Source organism: Canis aureus, chromosome 16 (genome assembly GCF_053574225.1).
Source record: "Canis aureus isolate CA01 chromosome 16, VMU_Caureus_v.1.0, whole genome shotgun sequence".
In the NCBI taxonomy this organism is placed as follows: domain Eukaryota; kingdom Metazoa; phylum Chordata; class Mammalia; order Carnivora; family Canidae; genus Canis; species Canis aureus.
This window is the reverse complement of record NC_135626.1, coordinates 57,613,344-57,632,568: the sequence shown is the minus strand read 5'-3', so window position 1 is coordinate 57,632,568 and position 19,225 is coordinate 57,613,344. Positions and strand designations below refer to the sequence as shown.

The 19,225-nt window shown below is 43.9% G+C and overlaps 1 protein-coding gene across 2 annotated transcripts in view; it reads right to left on the bottom strand.

The window, feature by feature from the left end:
• RAB37 (RAB37, member RAS oncogene family) overlaps nucleotides 1-15,978 on the bottom strand; it is a 55,152-nt gene extending 39,174 nt beyond the window's left edge. The window contains exon 1 of one of the 2 annotated variants that reach the window (XM_077854143.1): nucleotides 15,204-15,978. In XM_077854143.1, the coding sequence (XP_077710269.1) occupies nucleotides 15,204-15,275 (72 nt within the window). In that variant the 5' untranslated portion in view covers nucleotides 15,276-15,978. The remainder of the gene's footprint in view (nucleotides 1-15,203) is intronic. The other variant, XM_077854142.1, reaches the window with a different exon arrangement.
• Between the last annotated feature and the right edge of the window lie 3,247 nt (nucleotides 15,979-19,225).

Sequence of the window (19,225 nt, the reverse complement as noted above, 5' to 3'; positions counted from 1 at the left end):
TATGTTATAAAAGATAATGAAACAAACACCCATGTACCTGCCACCTTACTGAAGCAATGGAGTATTACTAATGCCACCAAGGCTACACAGCTCATTATTTGCCTTTTTTCTCCTAAGGAGGAATATACTTGCATAACATGGCTCACAGCCCTTGACATACTTTCCTTGCCTTCATGTTACTAAGCCAGGTCATCAGGCGAACTGGTGTGCATTACGTAGCATTCTATACTAAACTGACAAATCTATGCATCTCTTTTTATTTTAATATTATTTTTCTCCCCCAATAAAACCAATGCACAATTGTGCCTTTGTGTTATTTAAGGATATGGCCATTGGTTTGCCATTGGAAAAGTAGCCACAAAGAGCTTCCTTCTGGTATTCCCATGCAGAGTGCTGTCCTCTGCCAAGGATAGTGAGGGTTTCTGTGACAAGGAAGTGAAAGGTCATAGCTCCTGGTCTCAGACATACAGCCCGGTGCCAGCCCTCTGGTTATTGGAAAGATTGCAAAGTTCAGACAATGACCTCATTTCAAAATTTCACACTGACTTTGCAAGATTAATAATAAAGCCAGAAAAGCAGAAGGACTAAACCTGAGAGACCTCGTGATCTTCCGCTGAAACCCCTGGCAAGTGAAAGTAGGAGCCATGGAGAGGTAAAGTATTTTCTCTTAAAACGCAGTGAGACATGAGGACAAAAGAGAGAAAAAGTAGAGGTAAAGTAAGGGGGAGTCTTCCCCAGAGTGGTGTTGGTGGCAGTTAAGTTTAGGCTTTCTTTCCTGGGGTTGCTATCCTGCAGTTGGGTTTCATGGAAGCAAATCCCTAGGAGGTAATGTTGCTTGGCTCCTCTGCCCTTGAGACCAAATTAGCGGTGACTCACTGCAGTAAGCTAACTTTCCAATGGCATCTGGACAGCTCAGAAGGCAGAGTCTTGAATCTGCATTGCGAATGAATGTCCCCCACTGGCATTGACTCTGCTTTACTGTTTGTCCTGGGCCAAGCTGAAATTGTCACCAAGGCTGCACTAGAATTGTGGGAAGTCACCATCAGAAGGGACGGCCTCCAGTTAAAGCCTTGCTTTTTCTGAGAACCCCGGGGTCAAGGGAGGGCCATGCCCCCATAATGCAGAAGCATTCAGGGCCTTGGGTCAGATGCCCTGGGGTGGAGTTCTGTCTTTTATTTACTTGATGAGTGGCCTTGGACTGTTACAAAATGTCTCTCAGGGTCCACTGACTCTTCTACATAATGGAGTTTCACCAAAGTGCCACACTGTCTGGCCTGTGATTTCAAAACAACCACGATAACCTTCAGGTTCCCAATGTGTAATAGCATGGGTCTGCACCCATATCTCTCCAGCAGATACCATCTATCTCTGAGAGGTCCCTTGGAATTACCACTCACATGCCCCAGAGAAGGCTCCTTCAAGACTTTTTTAAAAAGCAAAATGCTTTTTTGTATGTATTTTTTGTTATGGTATTCTCTGTGCCTTTTAATAAGCTTCAACATTTCAGAATTACAATGAATTTTCATGTTCATACAATGGGATACTATACAGTCATTAAAAATAATGAGGGTGAGGGACACCTGGGTGGTTCAGTGATTGAGCGTCTGCTTTTGGCTCAGGGCATGATCCCAGGGTCCCAGGATGGAGTGAGTCCTGTATTGAGCTCCCTGTGAGGAGCCTGCATCTTCCTCTGTGTATGTCTCTGCCTCTCTCTCTCTGTGTCTCTCATGAATAAATAAATAAAATATTTTTTTAAATGAGGGTGAAATGTGAATGACAAAATGCCTGTGAGGTAGCTATGAATATTTACAGCCTACCCTGAACAATGGCGGGAGGGGGGGGTTAGGAGTGCTGACCCCGGCACAATTGAAAATCCACATATAACTTTCGACTTCCCTCAAAACTTAACATCCTAGTGTACTGTTGACTGGAAGCCTTATTGATAGCTCGGTTGATTAACACATATTTTGCATCCTGTATGTATTACACACTGTATTCTTTCAATAAAGTAAGCTAGAGAAAAGAAAATGTTATTAGGAAAAATCATAGGGAAATGCCATACCGTACTATACGGTATTTACTGAAAAAAATCTGCATATAAGTGGATATGTGCAGTTGAAAGCCATATTGTTCAAAGGTCAACTATATATATATTTTTTTCAGAGAGTAATTCCATTTTTATTTAAGATATGGGTTATGAAACAGCATCACAAGTAAGTTTTGTTCTGCATTTCACACATTTTGTAATTAGATATTAATAATAATGACTCCTATGATTAACCAATAACCAACAAAAGCTGACTGTTCAACACAGTGCTTAAGTCACAAATGCAAGTCTCATTTACTTCTTCCCCAGCCCTATGTAGCAGGCACCTGCCCCTGAGGCTGGGGCCTCCCCTGTCCACCTTTGGGTTCTGATTTGCCTTCCATGACATGCTTCCTGCTGCCTATGACCCTTGCAGATTGTTCTTGCAAGTGAATGCCATTGGTGACACAGTGACAGCCCTGTGGCAGGGGTGGGGACACTGATCACCTCTTTGCCATTCTGCCCAGAGCATGAGATAACTTTTCTCTATCTCCTCATGGCTCATCTGAAACCAGGCATGAGGTTAGATCAAAAGAAGGGGATGTGCCCAAAAGAATAGCTCAGAACTGTTGCCCAGACCTGGGTTCAGACTCTCCAGGGGTGGTTGTTGTTGTTGTCCTTCTCCTTCTCCTTCTCCTTCTCCTTCTCCTTCTCCTTCTCCTTCTCCTTCTCCTTCTCCTTCTCCTTCTCCTTCTCCTTCTTCTTCTTCTTCTTCTTCTTCTTCTTCTTTCTTCTTCTTCTTCTTTTTTAAGTAGGTTCCATGGACAGCATGGAGCCCAACTTGGGGCTCAAACTCACTAGCTTGAGATGGAGACCTGAGCTGAAATCAAGAGTTGGACACTCAGCTGACTGAGCCACTCAGGCACCAGGATGCTCCAGGGGTTCTTATTTTACAGCAGCAACAGTTACATAATTTGGGGTCCAGCACAAAATGAAAATATGGGTTTCCTTGTACAAAATATTGAGATCTCAAGATAGTGACAATAGGGCATTAAACCAATCATAGGGCCCTTCCCAACGTGGAGCCCCATGTGACTACGCAGGTGGCACACTCATGAAGCTGGACTTGGGAGGCTCTTGTCTCAATTCTCATCTGCCCTTGTGTGGCCATAGACTGCTCATGCCTTACTCCCACTGGAAAAATTCAGGTGTCTTCACACCAACTGACCCTGGTCCCAAAACCAGGGGGAAAAACTTCCCTTCATTCCAACCTTAGCCTTGCATCCTGTGTCCTCATCCGCTGCCCCTACTCTGACCTCCTCCAGGGGTGGTTGAAAGTTGGGTCATCTGTTTCCCCTACAGGAAAGTCTATTCCCACCCATAGGGTGAGGTTTGGCTCCACAATAAGCTTTATAGGGTGACATCAGTTCATTACCTAAGTATGGCAATTAGTAATCTAAGTCTGGGTATCCAGTCTTAAATGACACCATGTATGGGACACAAGTAGCCCAGTTTCAGCGGGAGAGTGACAAGTTCAGTTCAGCTCTCTCAGTTTCTTCTCATTAAAGATTTAAAAATACTGGAAAAAGAAACAAAGGGGGTGCCTGGGTGGCTCAGTTGGTTGAGTGATTGACTCTTGATCTCAGCCCAGGTCTCGATCTACACTGGGTGGGGAGCCTCCTTAAAAAAATTGGGACCCAGATTTCCCCAGAATTACCATGGGGTCCTCTTGTTTTTGCATGACTAGCCTATAGCTAACACACCCTCATTTTCTTTGGAAACCACTTTCTTCCACTCATGGCTGATAAGGCTTGGGTGGGACTATCTCCTCCTCCAGGGGTGGGCGCATGACTCATTTCAGTCCAAAAAGTATTGGATCTAGGACTTTAGTGGAAACTATCAGCCCTGATGCTGTGACTTGGAGCTTCTGGCCATCAGGTGACCCCATGAGGAGAACCCTACCTGTAAATAAAGTGGAGTTAGAGGGAAGACTGTTGAGAGACAGAGACAGATGCCATTGTTTGAATCCCTGGATCCAACTGAGCAGCATCTTCAGGTTTCTCAGTTACATGAGCCAGTGGATTTTCTTTATGTTTAAGATGGTTTGACTTGGGTTTTGTCACTGGCAACCAAAAGGGCCCTGACCAAGAAAGTTCCCCCTTGACAGGCAACAATGATACCTGGGCCACTTATGCTGTGCTATGGAAATCAGACGAGACAGTTTATATGCAAGTGCTCTGCAAACTGTAAAGGGCTGTTTGAATGGAATGACCAAGGAAATACAGTTGGCAAAAGGCATAGCTATGATATAAGCCTTTTTGATATAAGCCTTTTTTTTTTTTTTTTTTACATCCCAGGTCCCTTCTCTTCTTTGACTAATGATCTGCCTCTAAGCAAATCACTGAACAGGCAGGTGGTGAACAGGGCAGGGGATAGACAAGGCAGGGGGTGGATAGGTCAGGGGATGGGCCAGACAAGTGGTGGTCAGACACTACTCTGTGTGGCCTTCTCATGTGTTTGTGGCACTGCACTATGATGTCTGGAGGAGACTGGGCTCTTTGGGCATGGGGGAGTGAGAGTTCTTGAGGGCATGACTGCAGAGCTCACCTGGCCCCTGCCTCTGTCTTTCCCAAGCCTCTCTTCATCAGCCAGCCTGTCATCCCCCAGGGTCAGAATCCCGGCGTTTTTTAGTTTGGATGTTTATCATCTCAGATCTTTGGAGATGTTCAGGGAAGGGGTCCCAGCTTTGCTTCTCCTTATCCAACTCTGCCAAGCTTGGGCCATAGATCTTTACTCCAGGCACTTCTCAGAAATACACTGGTGAACTCCTTACTGTCTTGGACATGGACTTGAAGGGATTCCTGTCTTGGGGGCCCAGAGCCTTTCTGACCTTCAGTGCTGGCACTTCCTCCTGGAGCTGTGGATTTTGTAGCCTTTCAGATCAGTCCCTGAGTCAGGACTCAGAACTTGGTAGCTAGAGGGAGCTGTAAACATTTGACCTTGTCCCCAAGGGCCCACTTCTCACTTCCCATGACCTTTAAGATGTCTTCATAGACACTGAAGCTCATGTGTCATATTGAGCTGAAGTCAGATGTGGCCTGAGTCATCTTCATGCCAGCCTAGTGACCCGCCCAGCCTGCCACACTCAGTTTCTTGCGGGGTAGGGAATGGGTTCCCAGGGCTCAGAAGCACATGGTGCCCAGCAGAAGTTTGTTAAATTCATTCTCAAGATTCTCAACCAGTGACATCTGATTTCAAAGGGTGCACGTGGGCTGGGGTGGTGGTGGGATATGAGGAAATGGCCCCAATCACTTTTTTTCTTTCATGATTCTTTCCCCTAATACCAAATCCCTAAGGCCCTGACAAGGGCAGTAAGAGAAATGAAGGCAGAGAATAAGGTGACAAATGTTGGTATGTCTGATGGAGGCTCCTGAAAAGGGAGCATTCCCACCCTCTTGTCTCCAACCAGGTTGAGTCCTGGGCATTCTCAAGCCCAAAAGCATGTGGTTCCTAAAGGAGCACAGGAAATGAGAGAGAATAGCACACCCCTTTCCCCTGGCACTAGGGTTAAATACAGCTGGGGGTGGTGGTGGGGCAGGGTAGAGAGGCCCCAAGGTAAAGGGCTGCAGGAGTTGTACATCCGGGCTGTACTCACACTGTAGCCAACCATCATACTATATCAGCCTGGTTTCATTAAACGTCTGAATCTTCCAAGTCTTTTCCCGGATTTCATGCTTAGCAAACAATCCCCTGATTATAATGTGGTTTGACATCTAGCACAATCCATCAGTCTTGTGAGTTTGATTAACAGGAGCATGCCTGGAGTGATGGGTCTACTCTTGTGTGAGTGAGCAAAACCAGGCTCTAGTCCTACAGAGCTGGGGGCTACACACTGGACTGCTGTTGACACCCTACATTCAACTGCTGTGACCCCTTCCTCAGCAATGTGACACCCTTGGCAAAGATCTTTACCCTCTCCTGACCCTATCTGCTTGGATCTCTAACTGTTGATGTTAGAGTCTGGGCTCTGTCACTTATTAGCTGGGTGACCTCAGACAAGTTTCTTAATGTTTCTGTGGCTTGTTTACTCATCTTTTTTCTTTTATTTTTTAAGACTTTATTTATTTATTTAGGGGGGAGAGAGAGAGAGAGAACCTCAAGCAGACTCCATGCTGAGCATGGAGCCCAACACAGGGCTTCATCTCATGACCCTGAGATCATGACCTGAGTAGAAATTAAGAGTTAGATGGTTAACTGACTGAGCCACCCAGGCACCCCTCATTTACTCATCTTCAAAATGAGATTAAAATCGGAAAAAATAAAATAAAATAAAATAAAATAGGGTTGTTGTAGGATTGAATGTAAAGGGCTCAGAATAGTGCCTGGCACATAAGTGCTTTTAGGGGTTTGCTGCTATTATTGAAATTCCCACAATACTTTCCTGCTGTGACCTTGAGCAAGTAACTTAATTTTTTTTTTATCTGGCCTCCACTCTCTATTTACAATATGAAATTAGTATTAACATCTCCTGGAAAAAGCATGGAGTATTAAGTGTTATAGTATATATTAAAGTATTTAATAACTTTAAAATGCTCCACTGATGAACCATTGTTAATTTTTATCACTTGTTACTAACAACTACTAGTCTCACTGAGTCCCTCTAGATTATAGCACAGAGAGGATTTTATACTTTTTTCCTAATATTTTATTTATTTATTCATGGGAGACACACAGAGAGAGGCAGAGACACAGGCAGAGGGAGAAGCAGGCTCCCTGTGGGGAGGCCAATGCAGGACTGGATCCCAGGATCCCGGGATCATGAACTGAGTCAAAGGCAGACGCTCAACCACTGAGTCACCCAGGCGGCCCGATGATTTTATACTTCTTAGTTCACAATCTGTGAAACCTGAGAAGGGGACCAGAAGAAGGGGGAAGAATCTGGGTGAAGATTATGGCTCCCCCCTGCCCTGCCCCCACCGGCAGAAGGAGGAGGATCCTGGGGGTCTGGAGGGGGTCTCTCTCCATCTGAGCTGAGTCTACCAGCAATGTCATTCCTTCTGAAGGTTGAGGCCTTTTTAATGCGAAGTTGGAAGGGGCTGGAAAAAGCTGAGTCTACCAGTTCCTCACGGTCCTCTGGGGGTATTGCTCTGACACATGGCAGATCTGCTTTTTAGTAAGCAGACTTCCTGGGAGTGGTATGGATGCAAAATTCAAAAGGCAGAGGGAGGAGGAGGGGGAGGGGAAAGGTTTGCTTTGCCTTTAAAAGGCCCTTAACAGGACAGATGGGTGGCTCAGCGGTTTAGTGCTGCCTTCAGCCCAGGGTGTAATCCTGGAGTCCTGGGATCGAGTCCCCTGTCAGGTTCCCTGCATGGAGCCTGCTTCTCCTCTCTCTCTGTGTCTCTCATGAATAAATAAATAAAATCTTAAAAAAAAAAAAGGCCCTTAACAGGGTACCTGGATGACTCAGTCAGTTAAGCACCTGACTCTTGGTTTCAGCTTAGGACACGATCTCAGGGCCTTGGGATTGAGTTCTGCATCATGCTTCACACTCAGCGAGGAATCTGCTTGAGATTCTCTCTCCTTCTGCTTCTTCCCCCCTCTCTCTCTTTCTGTATCAAATAAGTAAATAATTTTTTAAAGTTTGCTATTTGCATAAGCACAAAGTATTAAATAACACCTTCATGTGGATGTGTCAAAACTGTCTTCTAATAAGCAGAAATACAAATAATAAAGGAAGGAGCAGACCTTGGCATCAAGGTCAGTGAAACAGGAATTGTCTACTAGGGGATTCATGAGCTCTGTCTGTTTTAACAATTATTTTCATAGGACCTTGCTATTTTGAGGAGCAGGGTGAGGTCTGGGGAGCTTTTTTTTTAAGATTTTATTTATTTATTTATTCACGAGAGACAGAGAGAGAAAGAGGCAGAGACACAGGCAGAGGGAGAAGCAGGCTCCATGCAGGGAGCCTGACATGGGACTCGATCCTGGGTCTCTAGGATTGTGCCCTGGGCTGAAGGCAGTACTAAACCTCTGAGCCACCAGGGCTGCCTGGTCTGGGGAGCTTTTGACTGGCAGGGTCAGGTAGGGGTTAACACATCCAGAGCTATTGTTTACTACTGGCTTGGAGCTCTCTCACTTGGCCTGGGAAAACCTACTCTGGTTGGCTGGTGGGAAAATGGTCCAGGGTTGCTCCCAACTGGGGAAGTGCATTGCCTGAGTGCTTTGCAAGTTGGCAAGGGAGCTGTGAGCTCCATTCTCACTCGCCATCTCCAGAGACTGCTTTTCTTGCTTGAAAGGGGAGGCCGGAAGCAAGGAGCACACTGGGATAAGTTTAGAGCCACTTCAAATTTCCCGTTTAACAGTTCCCTGGCCTGGTGCTGGCCTCTGGCTGTTTACTTCCAGAAAAGGTGGGTTTCCTGCCCTCAAACTGAAGGAAGTCAAAGCCTCTCCCCAAAACAGCTTATAGGAGGGAATATTTATTAGTGAACCAACACTAGAAAATCTCAGATATTTTCTCCCCAAAGACACAGGAACTCCAAATTAGAGAGACAAGTGCTTGGGGAGGAAAGCTTGAAGAGTTTGGATGTTGGACAGATTCAGCTTCATTTCCTGCTGGGTTATCCAAGAGAACCAGTCAGCACCACTCCCCAAGCCAGCTGCCTGCTTGGGATCTGGCAGGATAGACAGATTAGTCAAAGGAGTCCAAGATGGCCGGAGATCCTCAGTGACGTAACACACACTTCATTTATTTATCTGAAAGCCTCCAGAGCAAGCAAGAAAGGAAAACAAGCAAATGGAAACATTTGACAGGGAGCAGCTAACTTTTCCTAGCTTTTTTGTTTCTGAACTGAGGACGGAAATCTCGCAATACTGGAGCTAGTGCTCTCACTCTGGTTTTACACATTTTTTTCTTAAAAACAAAACAAAGCAAAGGCAAAACCCAAACCCTGACACTGCTTTTTTGAGGTACAATGAACTCACCTGAAAGTAAAATCTCAGGATGTCTGGGTGGCTCAGTGCTTGAGTGTCTGCCTTTGGCTCAGGGCATGACCCCAGAGTCCCCGGATAGAGTCCCATATCAGGATCCCTGCATGGAGCCCGCTTCTCCCTCTGCCTATGTCGCTGCCTCTCTCTTGACTAAATAAATAAAATATTTGAAAAAAAAAAAAGAAAGCAAAATCTCTTCACCTATAGGGTACAGGTTTTCCTGTAGAATTGGATTCCTTTACTACAAATTTGTGTTCCATGAGCATTGTTTAATTGAGAAAAAAAGTCCCTGAGGGATAAAGAACGGTAGAGGGAGACAGAATAGTGGGTATGGCCTTTTGCAGGGATGGCTCTTTCCATGGTAACATTTTCTGGCAGGGAAATAAAATGCTGCTGAAACCAGAACTTTCTCCAGGATCAGCAGGCGATGGATGACCCATTGGGAGAGCAAGGCTGGCTGGTGTGTGGAACTCTGGCTCTCTTAGATATTAATTCTTAATCAGAGGCCATTTCAAATTGAGGTTAGAAGTAACCCTTTCTTCCTGGGTTATCCCACTGTACCTTCTTATACCTTTCTTCCTGGGTTATCCTTAACCCTTTCTTCCTGGGTTATCCCACTGTACCTTCTTATACCTTTCTTAGGGCATATCTGAGACTCTACACAGTATTATAGTAATTTATGTGCATGTCTTATAGCCACAAGCTTATTGAAAGTGGGAACAATTTGTGTGTGTATGTGTGTGTTTTCTTTATAATACCCAGCATAGGTTCTCACACTTGGGGCATGCTCAGTACATGGTTGCTGAATGAATAGGTAAAGTGTGTGGACCACTGAGGGGTGTGGAAATCACAAGATGAGCAGTAAACAAGGGACAGTGCAAGTGAAGAGGGGGCTACTAGAGATGAATCTCTTGCCTATCTTACTCAGGGATAGAAGATATATTAGAGCAGAGTCAGAGGGAACAGAAATCCCTTGTAGCACAGAGGTCTTTATAATTCAATTTTTTCCAGCAAGGACCAAGCCCTGGATGAATGGATAAGCAGTCCACATCTTTCTGCCCCCTGGTCAATGGTCTTTCTGAGATACTACAGAGGAGAGAGACTTTGGTTTAGTAATTAGTTTCTCCTCTTGGAAAAACGGTGGCATGTAGGTGTGTATCAGAGCACTGGTGATGGTGAATTAGGAAGTAAGCTCTTGAACTGAAGTCTCTGTGTCCTGATTCATTAGCATCCAGGGCAAAGCTCTGTGATTCACTTTTCCTAGAGTTTACAGTCAGACCCTGGCACAGCAAGAATCAAATCTGTGGGCTGTTCCAGAGCTTTCAAGTCACACCATTACCCTTGATGGTTCTCAAGACTATACTGGTAGCAAGAGAAGGCTAGGAGTTCTCTTGGCAAAAGAGCAGCAAGGTTGTTCACATGTTTTAAATTATTTAGTTGCATCAAATATTCAGTTTTGTGAGAACAACAGCAACTCTATTTAAAAACATCATCAAGCATGTGATGGATGAACTCAATGTTTCCAAGCAGTTCCCAGCTTCCAGCCCACACTCCAGGAATATCCTAGGAGTTACTCAGGCTCCTCTGGGTCACCCTCTAACTCTTGGGACTAGCTCAAGTGCAAGTGCCTTTGAAGGCTGATGATATGTGGCATGTTTTTTTTTATATAAGCGAATTTTAAGAAGAGGTTTTATTGTGCCCCATGCTTCACCTTCCAGAGAAAGGAAATATTCAATTTAGGACGTCAGGGTTAGGATGTTCACATGGGAATCTTGATGGTGGGTGTGTGAGATTAATTCCATAGGATTGTGTTCCTGAAGAATGTGTGTGTGTGTGTGTGTTAAGATTTTACCTATTTATTTGTGAGACACACACACACACACACACACACACAGAAAGGCAGAGACACAGGCAGAGGGAGAAGCAGGCTCCATGTAGGGAGCCCGATGTGAAACTCGGTCCCGGGTCTCCAGGATCAGGCCCTGGGCCAAAGGCAACGTTAAACCATTGAGCCACCAGGGCTGCCCTGTGTATGTGTGTCTGTGTAAGGAGCTGCAGCTCTTCTCACAAAGATTCATTATTTTATTTTATTTATTTATTTTTAAAGATTTTATTTATTTATTTGAGAGACACAGAGAGATAATAAGAGAGAGCACAAGTGGGGAAGGGGAGCAGAGGGAGAGGAAGCAGGCCCTTCTCTGTTGAGTGGAGAGCCCAATGTAGGGCTCCATCCCAGGACCCTGGGATCATGACCTGAGTCGAAGGCAGATGCTCAACCAACTGAACCACCCAGGTGCCCCAAAGATTCATTAGTTTAGGTGACACTCAATGTGACACCTATTGAAGTTGCTCTGAAGCCTGAGATATGTGCCCTAATAATAACCACCATTTATCAAAGGCTTCCTATATGCCAGAGAAATATATATATATATATATATTTTGAAATATATATATTTATATCTACATATTTACTTTATACTATCTAGCATTTTCCCTCAAAGACAATAAGCTAGGTAATATTACTTCTATCATATAGATAAGAAAAAAAGGCTCATAGATGTCATTCAAAGTCATATCAAGGTCTGAATGATTTCGAGCCTAGAGTTTTTATCCATCATACAGCAATGTCTCTTCCCTATGAGTTTCTAAAACTATCCCTACATAAAATCCGCCATCCCTGATAAAACATTGAATGATACTTCCCCTCTATAAAGGTAACTTCTGGGGAGGAGAAGGGGGAGTATGAGGAAGGTGTGTGTATATGGGGTTCCTGGGAAGCTGGCAAGATTCTATCTCTTTATTTTTGGAGTGGTTGCACAGAGGTGCTTACTTTGTGATAATCCATCAGGGTAAACACATATGATTTGGGATTTTCTTGTGTTTACATCAACAAAAAGTTTATCTAAAAAAATCATTCTCCCTAGCAGCTAATTTGGAGGGAAGTCCTGCTTCCCATGGCCAATATGTTCAAATGAATCAACAAGAATTTCTTGGATTCTATTATATGGCAAACTTAAAAATAATATAAATATATTGATACCTTACCCCTTTCCATAAAGGTAGGTGGATCTTACGTGGATCACATTAAAAAGTCGTTCAGAATAATAAAATCATATTAGGAGGAGGTGATCAACATAACATGAAAGGACAATTTTCTACATGCATGTTACTTTGTCGGGCACCACAGAAGGTGTAAGTCCAGCTTCTTCTCTCAAGATGCTCACAACCAAGCTGAAGAAAACAAACATTCACTAGTAGTAAGTAGACACTTGTCTTCGAATATATTGGAAGTTGTCGGAACAGGCTGTCTCCCACTTCGGTGATAAATAAACCCAAAGGCAGTGAAATTCTTTTGGGGGGTACATCCTATATTTCATATGTGGGTAATTGAGGTGGTAAAGACCACACTTATCAATAATTTGAAAACTTTGACATCCAAATCTTAAAGTGCCAAAATGAATGTTTACATCTTTATAAGATGGGGTTTTATTTTATTTATTTTTTTAAAGATTTTATTTATTTATTCATGAGAGACCCAGAGAGAGAGAGAGAGAGAGAGAGAGAGAGTCAGAGGCACAGGCAGAGGGAGAAGCAGGCTCCATGCAGGGAGCCTGATGACGTGGGACTCGATCCTGTGTCTCCAGGATCAGGCCCTGGGCTGAAGGCGGCACTAACCGCTGAGCCACCCGGGCTGCCCAAGATGGGGTTTTATTATTTTTTTTTAAAGATTTTATTTATTCATTCATGAGAGACACAGAGAGAGGCAGAGACACAGGCAGAGGGAGAAGCAGGCATCATACAGAGAGCCTGACGTGGGACTCGATCCAGGGTCCCCAGGATCACGCCCTGGGCTGCAGGAGGCGCCAAACCGCTGCGCCACCGGGCTGCCCAAGATGGGGTTTTAAAAAAGATTTTATTAAAAAAAAAATAATAAAAAAAATAAAAAATAAAAAAAATAAAAAAGATTTTATTTATTTAGTCATGAAAGACACTCACAGAGAGAGAGAGGCAGAGACATAGGCAGAGGGAGAAACAAGCTCCATGCAGGGAGCCCAATGTGGGACTTGATCATGGGACTCCAAGATCACACCCTGAGCCAAAGGCAGACACTCAATTGCTGAGCCACCCAGGCATCCCTGTAAGATGGTTTAACTTGGAAACACCCATATATCTAATTACCAGGGTGTTTTGTAACTGCTCTGTAATTATGTCCCTTTGCTTGCATGCACTTTCTACTGGGTCTAGGTTCACAACCTCAAAGAACACAGATCTTACTCTAGTTTATTTCAAACTGCACCATTTTAAAACTTCCTGGCTGGGGCAGTTGTTATAATTTCTCTCTTTCTCTATACCTTAGGGGTTCAGGGACCTGGTGGAGGAAGTCACATGGACTATTCAAATTTACAGATGTCAGTAGTTGATTTTCCTTCATTTGTGTCAGAAATAGCCAGGCCCATGCATCTGAAATTTTATTGTGCATATTTATTTTCTAGAGGTCATTTTAAAATACAAATTAGATTCAGTGGGTCTGGAATGGGACCTGAGATTTCACATTTTTTTTTAAGAAAGATTTTATCTATTCATTCATGAGAGACACAGGCAGAGGGAGAAGCAGACTCCTCTCAGGGAGCCTGATGCAGGACTCAATCCCTGGACCTGGAATCATGCCCTGAGCCGAAGGCAGATGCTCAACCACTGAGCCACCCAGACATCCCGAGATTTCATCTTTTTAAAAAAAGATTTATTTATTTACTTTAGAGAGTGTGCGAAAGAGAGCACAAATGGGAGAGAGAGAGAGAAAGAATCTCAAGCCGACTCCGCACTCAGCATCCACCGTAGAGGGGCTCCATTTCATGACCCTGAGATCACTACCTGAGCCTAACGAAACCAAGAGTCAGAAGCTTAACTGACTGTACTACCGAGGTGCCCCTCACATTTTTAACAATCTCTCAGGTAATGCCAGTGCTGCTGGCCTGTGGATCATACTTGTATAGAGAAAAAAAGGTATTAGATTTGGAGTCAGAATTTCAGGCTTTTAGTACCAGCTCTGTCATTTACTATCTTCTTGGACAAGATACTTTGCCTCTCTGGACTTTGGTTTCCTCAAATATAAACTTGTGTTATAGGGGAAAAGGGTGAATCAGCTTATTTAAAAGCTTGCATTCATGAGATTTTTATTATTTATTTGTTTAAAATTTCTTTGTTTATTTAAGTAATCTCTATGCTTAACATAAGGTTCTAATTCAGGACCCCGAGATCAAGAGTCATGCTTTTCTGATTGAACCAGTCAGGTGACCCACATTCATGGAATTTTTAGAGTGACATTTAGATTTAAATAATCTCCAAACATAGAACCATATACAGCTTTTCAGGGATCTAACAGATAAATTGATATTAGCAAAGTAGGATAAATAAGGACTCAATGAGGAGGGCAGAGCAAGGTGTGAGGAGCAATCCATGACTTCTCACGACAAATATAAGGCTCTGATTCTTTTGAAGTGATGGATTTTGCATTAAAAAAAACTTGCCTAGAGAGAGACTGCTACTTTTCCCTAACAACCACTTCAAGAGAAAACCTACATTGAGAATTGGGTTGCATAAGAAATTTGAATTAGATGAGCAACGGATGAGTTAGAGCTTTGAAATAAGCGAACACTTTCAGTAGGCTGAATAGTAGCTGGAAGGCAGCTTTCTGGAGCCCGGAGGCAGTCTAATTTAAAAATAGCAGTTTGTTTCTGCTGTAGATCATTTCTGTGATAATTTCACCCAGGAATTCAGGTCTTTGGCCACAACGGCCAGATCTGACAGGGTCAGAGCTTGGGAGGCAAGGGTGGGAGGACAGACAGCCTCCTCCCAGAAGGGTCACGGTCGGCCAGGGTGCTCAGAGAACACGGGAGTTCAAATGGATGAGAGGCAGGAACGAAGTGAGTGAGAAAGGGACATAGGTGAGTTACATGAATTGAAAGGAGCTCCTGATAATCTGAGCCTCTGAAGTAGGCCCCTCCCCCAGTGTTTACGCATATCTGTTTTGAGCTGCAAACAGGATCAGACAGAAAGCGTTCCCATGCTCGCAGATAAGGGCTGGTTTCTCTTTAAGTCCCAAAGCCAAGTCAGGGGAGCGGAGAGAACTCTTGCTGAGCACCCTCTCCCAGCTTTGGGATGGGGGCGGGGGGCTGCCGGAGATTCTTACCTTATGCAGGACGTGCTCATTGAAGTCACGGCTAGTTCCCCGCTGGTAGGAATCCAGTCTTTGCTGGTCCATGCCCGGCGTGGAGCCCAGGGCTTCTCGCCTTCCCTGCGTTCTGCGTCAGCGCTCCCAGGCTCGGCTGGGCGCGGCAGGCTCGGGTCTAGCCCCGCGGGCCGGGCCGCACCCGGGTTCAGCACTGGACAGCTCCCGCGGCGGCGGCGGGAGTGGAGGGTCGGGTGGGGGGCGGGCAGGCCCCTCCCCTCCGCAACGTTTCAGCACCAGGAACAGCGACACGTCCCTCTGCACCTGGGACCGGAGTTCCGAGATCCCGTCCGCTCAGAATCCCCTGTCTTGTGACTCCAGGTTGCTGGCAGACAAGCACGATTGCGGTGTAGCTTAGTGGTCCGCGCTTATCTGGTTCAGCTACCGCACTTCGGAGGCTCAGAGTCCGGCTGCGTTCCCAGGGCATTGCGGTCCCGGGAGCTCACCCTTCCTGATTCTCAGAGAACGAGCATCCCGGTCATACCACGCAGCTCAGCTCTCCTCCCGCGTTTGCAGGGGTGAAGTCCTGAGGCTCTGGCGCAGCTTCTCTTTTGGTCCCTGGACAGCTCCCTCCATTATGTATGAGGTTCACAGATGATGGGGCTTGCGAGTCCTTGAAGTCCTGAATTACTTTGCAAAAATTCTGCTTAACCACCTTTTCCCTTTTCTAGAGCTTAATTACAATCTCCAGGGTGCTCCTGACCCACAAAAGTAAGGAACAATTGGCCCGGAGAGGCAGAATGGTGGTGTGATTAAGAGTACAGGCTCAGAGTTCAAATGTGAGCTCTGAAAATTATTGGTTGTGTAATCTTGGGCAAGTTACTTCACCGTCCCTAGGTGTCCACAAAATAGAGATAATAATTATACCTACACTCTGGTGTTGTTCTGAGGATTTAGTAAGTTAATTCACATAAATAGCCTAGGTGGATGCCTGGCATATATGAAGAACACAAAGAATGTTTGGTATAATGCTCTTGGGGCAGGGAGATGGGAAGCTCTGCCTATCTCTTCTAAACACCAAGGGAGTCCTTCGGCTGGGACCTCCCATTTGCAGTCACATCACAGAAGAGCATGGGACTGACCACCCTGGAAATTGGGGGCTGAGATTTTGGCCTTGGGGGTTATCCTTATATGATGACCCTGGTGTTCAGCAGGCCGTTACATCACTAGGCACAAGTCCTATTACCACTGGCACTGGTCAATATGGAGGGGAAGGGCCAGGCCTAAGGTTAAAGAGTGTGTATTACTCCTGGATTTCAGTTCCTTTTTGACTAGTGGCCTTAGCCAAATCACTTACGTCTTTGGGATTATGTTTTTTTCATTTGTAAAATGGGTAGGGCAATGTGTGCCTATCTTATTGTTTTTTTGTGTGTGTGTGTGTGAAGAGTAAATGAGAAAATGTATGAGAAAATCTTTCTTTTCTTTTAAACAGTGGATCAAATTTCACTTATAAAGTGTTAGTCTTACTGGAATCTCTACACTGTAGATATTCAGTGAGTAGTGATTACATCAACAAAGCCAGATAACCAATGTGTTTATGTGTATGAGATTCTCACTAGGCCTACAATTGGGGTTCTTTTTTTTTTTTTAAAAACAGAGATTTTTATTTATTTATTCATGAGAGACACACAGAGAGAGGCCGAGACATAGACAGAGGGAGAAGCAGGCTCTCCACAGAGAGCCCAATGTGAACTCCATCCTCAGACCCAGGATCATACCCTGAGCTGAAGACAGATGCTCAACTGCTGAGCCACCCAGGCATGCCACAATTGGGGTTCTTAACCTGAGGTAAATAAATGGACTTTAAGGAATTGTGAACTATGAAAACATTATCAAAAGTTTTCCTTATGTGCATTTTTCTGGTGAGGAGTCCCGTAGATTTCATTAGGTTCCCAAAGTTGACATGAAGAGCAATATTAATCAACTTGATCTGATTGATATTTATAAAATACTCCATCCAACAACAAAATGCACATTCTTCTGAAGCTCACCTGAAACATTCACCAAAATAAATCACAAAACCCACCTTAGCAAACACATCTTTTCTAAAACAAAAAACAAACAAACAAAAAAACCCACCTTAGGACTAATAGCTTGGAGAAGTTCTCATCATAACTTTCGCCTAGGCTTCTTCACCATCCATTACTGTTGTAGATAAAAAGGTTCCAGAAGAAGCCAAAGGTTGCTTTGTTTCGAGCCTCATACCTAGGAAGGGTCACCCTTCTCAGAGTATGGTTCTGAGCTCTGAGGATTCAGAAAGATGATTTCTTCTGTTTGCTATGGGCTATGAGGAGTACATACCATAGAGGATCCAAAATAATATGGAATTGATGACAGAAGACTTCCGTGAGAAATGATATTTAAGCTGAGATCTGAAGAAAGAGCTGGTGGAGGAAAGGGAGTTGTGGAGGGAGTGGTGGTGTGACTCTAGGAAAAGTGATCAGCATGTGCAAAAAAGTTACAGTATCAAGGAGCCAAAAAAAGACCAGCCTGAGTGCAGTACAGGGAGGGAGAGGTGAGGGATGATGGGAGAAGAGTCTAGAAAGGTGGGTGAGGACCAGATCATGTGGACTATGTTAAGGGTTTTGGATTCTGTCCTAAGAGTGATGTGAAGCCATTGAAGAACTTTAAGTAGGGGGGTGACACAGCCAAATTTGAGATTTAAAGATACTATTCTTGTTGCTGTGTGACTTAAGAGCCAAGAGTAAATTTGCTCATTTTTTCTTATTTATTTATAAAATCTCTTTATATATTAAGGACAGCAATCCTGTATGTCACAAATATTTTGTTATGTTCTGTGGATTTTTCAATTGTTTATACTTTTGTTATAAAAGTTATTAAAGTTTTTAATTTTGTTTTTAAATTTTTATTTATTTATGATAGTCACATACAGAGAGAGAGAGAGAGGCAGAGACATAGGCAGAGGGAGAGAGAAGCAGGCTCCATGCACCGGGAGCCCGACGTGGGATTCGATCCCAGGTCTCCAGGATCACGTCCTGGGCCAAAGGCAGGCGCTGAACCGCTGCGCCACCCAGGGATCCCAAAGTTTTTAATTTTTAAGTTTGGACTGAGCATGAGTAGGCATTAGCCAGGCAGAGAATATCAGAAGGTATATTGTTGAGCAAGCAATAAAAGCAAAGGAAAATAACCACTTTATTGTACACCTAAAACGAATATAACACTGTATGTTAACTATACTGGAACTAAAACAAAAAACTTTAAAAAGTAAAGGAAAATAGATATTCATTAAGGAATATGTCCACTAAAATGTATAGAATAAAGATTAGTTTTCTTCCTTCTAGGGCTATTTATGTTCAAATAACCAATACTACTTTAAAATGGCATGCATTGTGTGATTTCTATTCTTTTAAATTTGCTAAGGTGTGTTTTATGATTTATTTTGGTGAATGTTTCCGGTGAGCTTCAAAAGAATGCATTTTGTTGTTGGATGAAGTATTCTGTAAATATCAATCAGATCAAGTTGATTGATATTGCTCATGTCAACTATATCTTTATTGATTTTCTGCCTGCTAGATGTGTCAGTTACTGACAGAGGGTTTTGAAGTCTCCGACTATAATTGTGGATTCATCCCTTTCTCCTTTTTGTTTTGTCTGTTTTGTTTTGTGTATTTTTACACTGTTTTTAGGTGCATACACATTTCTTGGAGAACTGACTCCTTTATCATTATGTAGTGCCCCCTTTATTATCACCTTTATTGGTGATAATTTTCTTCCGAAATCTTTGTCTGAAGTTAATATAGCTACTCCAGCTGTCTTTTGATCTGTGTGGTAGCATGAAATAACTTTCTCCATTTGTTTCCTTTTTTTTTTTTTTTTGAGAGAGAGAGAGAGAGAGAGAGAGAATGAGCACAAGCCGGTAGGGTCAGAGGAAGAGAAGGAGGAGGAGAGAGAAAATCTCAAGCAGGCTCCATGCTTAGTGCAGAGCCTGATGAAGGACTCAATTTCAAGACCCTGAGATCATG